The sequence below is a fragment of the Tetrao urogallus genome (genome assembly GCF_951394365.1).
Source record: "Tetrao urogallus genome assembly, chromosome: 2".
Classification (NCBI taxonomy): domain Eukaryota; kingdom Metazoa; phylum Chordata; class Aves; order Galliformes; family Phasianidae; genus Tetrao; species Tetrao urogallus.
In genome coordinates this window covers 3445048-3450381 of record NC_136814.1, presented here as the reverse complement: position 1 = coordinate 3450381, position 5334 = coordinate 3445048, and the positions used below count along the sequence as shown (strand labels likewise).

General features: G+C 55.8%; 1 protein-coding gene across 2 annotated transcripts; it reads right to left on the bottom strand.

Moving 5' to 3' along the window:
- Positions 1-4192, bottom strand: LOC306958632 (beta-soluble NSF attachment protein; the record flags this gene model as incomplete). Of its 2 annotated transcripts, XM_079550203.1 has the most annotated exons (11): positions 1-105; positions 282-332; positions 642-710; positions 1212-1316; positions 1633-1717; positions 2153-2208; positions 2519-2596; positions 2713-2759; positions 3186-3302; positions 3577-3656; positions 4095-4192. In XM_079550203.1, the coding sequence occupies 11 exons, from the start codon at positions 4190-4192 to the stop codon at positions 1-3; spliced, it is 891 nt and encodes a 296-aa protein (XP_079406329.1). The 2 variants fall into 2 exon arrangements, with proteins under 2 accessions (XP_079406329.1, XP_079406330.1); XM_079550204.1 differs by lacking the exon at positions 3186-3302.
- Between the last annotated feature and the right edge of the window lie 1142 nt (positions 4193-5334).

The following is a 5334-nucleotide window of genomic DNA, read 5'->3' as shown; positions in this document are numbered from 1 at the left end:
TCACTTCAGGTCCCCGTCCCCTTCTCCTTGAATCGACTTCTTGATGCGAAGCAACATGGTGGTGAGCCACTGATCCAACCGCGAGATGGAATCGAATTCCTTCACCTATTAAAGGCAAAGGGAAAAGCAGTCAGAAAGCAGCTGCAAAACAAGCACTGTGCCTCTTGAGGTGTAATCTTTTAAACCTTCAGCTCTTCCAGAGGCAGAAAAGGCCTCTGTTAGAGAAAAAGGGAGGCTGCCTCCAAGAGCCCCCGGCAGAAATGCGGGCTGGCGGTACTTACTGCCTCGGTGTACGCCTCCGAGTTCTGCTCCTCGTGGGCTTCCAGCAGTTTCTAGGAGAACACCGTTACAAGTCAGACAATACTGCGAGTCCCTCCGTGAGGGGGGACCTTTGCCACCTACCAGCAACCCCCCACCACAAACACAAACCCAGATTTGTTCAAGTTAACCGCAATTATCATCATCTTGCTGCTGCTGCTACTCCCACCCGCTTGGTCCGAAGCCAACGCAGAGTGAGTCTGATGTCCCTTAAGGCATTTTGAGAAGAAGGCCAAACCCGTGGCAAGGCGAAAAAGCACAAAGCAAAGGGCAGTTTGCATTTCTAAATGTGAGCGTGTTATTTTAATACTGGCTTCACTTACTTTCAATAGCTTGCATTCCCGTGAATCTGTGAATGCTGGGAACATTTCTTCATATTTCTCAAGCGCGAGCTGAAAGAGAGACACACACGCCCTCAAGCTCTTTTCACACAAAACTCCTCACTTTTTATTTCAGTTTTTTTCTCTTCTAGTCCTAAAACCATGCAGAAAACTCAAGAAAACATTCACAGCAAACTCATAAGCACAGGGAAATGAACAGGCAGGGGCAGATCTGGCCTCAGAGCCAGCCGTGGCTCAAGATATCACTCGGCAAGAACCAAGCAGACACAGCCAGAGCACAGGCAGGGCAGGAAGCAGAAAACTCTGCATAGGACACTGCAGTAGCACGTGCCCTGATTTACCCTGAGCATCACTCTGGATGTGCTGCAGTTCACCCTTCGTTCTGCTTACGCTGGAGTCTCGTGGTGATGCAGCCATCAGCAGGTGACAGCACCAGCTACAAGCCCCCATAACAGCTACCAGAGCCCTGTGCCTGCAAAAACACCTCCCTGCTGGCCAGGGTTGGTCAGCATGGCTGGAGGAGGTTGGGGCAACGACTCTGAGCCCACTGACCTTAGCGTTCAGCTCATCCACAATGAAGTGACACAGAGCAGCTTTGAAGAAATACTCCTTTGCGCTGTACTTCAGCAAAGGATTATCCATCGTGTTTGTTCCAACCTAGGCGTAAAAAGGAATTACTGGAGTTGGGAAAGGAATCTGCATCATTAGGAACTGAATTAAAAGCACGACACCTGATTAAAACTACACACAGCACCACTCAAGCGTCTGCAGATAAAGGCTGTGACAACTGCCAGTGTCTGTGCAAATAGTTATGGGGCAGCCAGACAGCTTTATTGGAGAGAAACCAAAGAGGAAAACCCATCCCATCCTCAGATTTCTGTAACTGAGGCCCACCAGGGCAACCCAGCAACCGTCCTGGTGCCAGCTCAGGTGGCGGTGCCTGCAGGCACAGAAGGACAGGCCCCTGCCTCACCTGCTCGTAGATTTCTATTGCCTTCTGGTACTGCTCCAGCTGTGCAGCGTAGGCAGCCACCTTCAGCAGACATTTGTTGGCTGAGCTGCAATCCAAACCAGGAAGTGAATGATGGGGACAAACATCCATGCCACCTGCAAGCATCCCCTCCCCACTTGCTGCATAGAACAGTGGGACCCACGAGCTACTAACACCCAGGGAAAAGCATGGAGACCTGCAGCCCGACCAGGTGTCAGATATCGCTCATCTCTCTGTGCTTTCTGTGCATCCCAACCCAGACAAGTCTGCATGCAGCATAAGAACCCTGCACAGGAATCTGAGCATTCTTTAGAAACCCAACTGGGATGACGCACGGGCACCTGCTAAGCTTAAAATAATCACGTAGGATTTGGGCATCCTACCAAAGGATGTTTTAGAAGAGCCTGCTGGGCGAGGAGTGTGAGCATGTATACAATCTAGGGCAAGTTCCCATTTCCAATCCCTCCCTGCTGGAAGGGACCACATCCCAAAGCCCACTTGCCTGTTGGACTCTTCTCCTTTGTAATAATCCGCAGCCTGCTCGTAGTGTGCGATCGCCTGGGGACAGAAACGTTACACTTGAGCACTGCTTCTGAAGAGGAGGGTTTGGGTTAGATCAGTGCACAGAGACCCACGTTCAGAAAAGCTTTTCTGCTCTGCGGATGAAAGGAGTGAGATGACGGCACGCTGCGGGGCTGTGGGTCAAGAGGGGCACCCAGCAAACTCCAAACGCAACGCTGCCCTTCAACATTTGCACGCATGCTCGTTAACAACCCCAAACTCCAAAGCATGTTTCATAAAGGTGACGCTGTTGCTGTGGGATCTCAGTGCCCCACAGAGCAGCAAACGCAGGGCCCGGCACCCTCACCTTCTCGATGTCAACCAGCTCGGCCTCGTAGATCTCCGCGATGGTGATGTGGTGCTTGGCCGCGATGGTGAACCGCCCCTGGGGAGGACAGAGGTCTGTGAGGGGAGGTCTCCCCACCTGGCACACAGTCATAACGTCATAACCCTTGGACACACAGCTCAGCCCCGTGCCCCGCCGGCAGCGCAGCCTCTTACCATGTCGGTGTAGATATCGATAGCTGCATTTAAGCAGTTGATGGCCTCTGCAGCATGTGTGTTCAGAAAAACAACACAAAGTCAGCTGGCGCCACAGAGCCCACTTCAAGATCTCCCCCCCCCAAAAAAACTGACAGACGTGGAACAGCTGAGAGCACATCCGGATGTCCATGGGGCTGAAGACCCCAGGCCCGTAGCTTCTGGAGAATCTCACCCACTGAGCCCACCTCTACCTTCCCACAAAAGCCCCAACACCAAGTGGTGACACAGCCATCAGGATGAGCCACGTCCAAGCAAAGGAAAGCATCTCTCGTGTTGAGAAGCAGCACGAGGAAGAAATGCCAGTAATCCCCAGCAGGCTGCAGGGAGGCTCTCCGGGCACACGGACCAGCTGACTCCGAAAGCCCCGGCGCTGCGCTCCTACGCCGCTAAGAAGATTTGCACAAAACAATCCCGGATTTTGTCCCCCGTACCTTGCGGGTCTGCTTTTTTGTAGGCGTTCCCAGCATCCACAAAGCTGGTGGCCGAGTCGTGCTTGCTCTGCAGTTGCATATGCAGCTTGGCCGCCTGGCAGAAGGCGTTCCCTGCAGCTGGAACAGAAGCACAGCACCGAGTGTACCCCACAGAGAGAGCAGAATTGCAGGGAAACAGCCAACCACCCGGCGCTCCCCAGCACCAGGAAAGCTTTAGAGGTGCAACAGCCCCAAAGGTATTTCCGACCCAGGTCAGCACAGCGATGCTGGGCTCCGTGCAAACCTCCTCCCATAAATGCAGCACCCTGCGGGCTGCTATAGCTCCAGTTTAGCTTGGTAAGCTGTCCCCACATGGGCCCATTTAACAGCACAAATACTCAGCCGCACTCACCGCTCCAATTTTTGGCAATCTTGAACATGTTTGCAGCCCTGGTGTACATCTCACAGGCCTCCTCCACTCTGGTGTTACCCCTGGACGAGAGCAGGAGGGTGCATGAAGCCACATCTGCCTTTTTGCCGGCGGGTTTCAGTGCCCCAACAGCGCTGCTCACAGCACCCTGCAGGCACCGCGGCTCCCAGGGCTCCGCTCCCCGCTCCGTGCCAGCAATTATTCAGCAAAACACAGACGGGCTTTGCCATGCGGCCACATCCACAGCCCGCCAGCATGCCCTCTCCCACCGAGCCGCCACCCCCCGCTCTGCCTATGGGGCGGGGGTGTCATCCGGGCCGCGCAATCCCCTTTATGCGACCCCACTGCACGTCGCGCACCCCACTTTTGCAATTTTCCCCTTTTTGCAACCCACATCGCATCTCCCTTTTGCAACCCCCCCGCGCACCGCACCATCCATGCATTAATTGGCAACCCCTTTTTCTTTGTGCAACCTCCTCCTGACCCCCCAGTTCGCTCACCCGAAGAGCCCCCGCAGGAAGGAATGCGAGCCCTTCACCCGCTTCTCGGCTTCGGCCATCAGCTGCACGGCCTCCCGCTCCTTCCCCGAGCTGTCCATCGCGGCAGCGCTCGGCCAGGCCCGGAGCCGCCTCCTCTTCCTCCTCCTCCTCCTCCTCTTCCTCCTCCGGGAGCGCGCACAGAGGCGGGGCGCGGCGCGTACTGCACGATGCGCGCACGCAGCGCACGGCCGCGGGCTGCACAAGGCGCGCCGCAGGTGATGCGCAGAAGGCACGCGGTGGATGCACCTCGCAGGACGCGCGGGGTGCAGCCGGGCCACGATGCCCGCCCTAAAGACGAGGGAGAAGCGGGTTGTAGGGTTTTTCCCGCAGGGCCAAAGCCCCAGCTCCCGGCAGAAGGGTCTCCCTGCAACTGTCTTCTATCAGTGAATGAGTACAGGGAAGGCCAGAAGAGGCAGTGAGCTTGCCCGTTTTCTGTCTCCTTCCTCAAACTAGAGATGAATTTCTCCTTCTTGGCAAAGCAGCTTGGCACACCAGCATCCTCGTGGTGTGCTGGATGCCAGCACCATCACTGCAGTGCTTGTCCAAGATGCGCTGGGCCACAAGCAAACACAGCAACGTAGGCTTACGGTCCGGGTGATGCAGTGGGGGTGAGAGCTGCCAGGGGGACTCACCCATTGCCAAAAGGCCCAGGAGCCACAGCTGCTGCTTCCAAAGCCCCAAGGGGAACCAGGCTGTGTGCCTCCAGACTGCAGCTCCTGGTGTGCCCAGCTTCAGGTGTCACATCACACTGTCACTGCTGCTCCACGGGGACACACGGATTACACGGCCTCCTCCTCAAAGCACAGGCCTGCATGCTGCTAAAGGTGATGACTTCACAGTGGATCTGCAAGGCCAGAAAATCACGCTTTCAGCTCCCCAGCTAAAAGCAAACCCCTTTTTGACCAGCAGCTCCAAAACCTGCCCTTCAGACCTGTGTTTTTGCAAAGCATTCGCAGCGGGAATTAATCAATCAATAATTAATTTGCCCACGTGGCTTTGGATCGCCCAGAGCTCTCTGCAGGTGCAGAATTCAATGCCAGGGAGGGGAAGGGGCCAGGCCAGGCGATCGCTGTGCCGCCGGGGCTCACATAACACCAGCTGCAATGGGAGCTGCTAAGAGCTGAGCTGTCAGCACTGCAGCGCCTCGGGTGCCAGGGGGATGCACACACACACGGGCTCCACTTACAGAGGGGCTGGGATG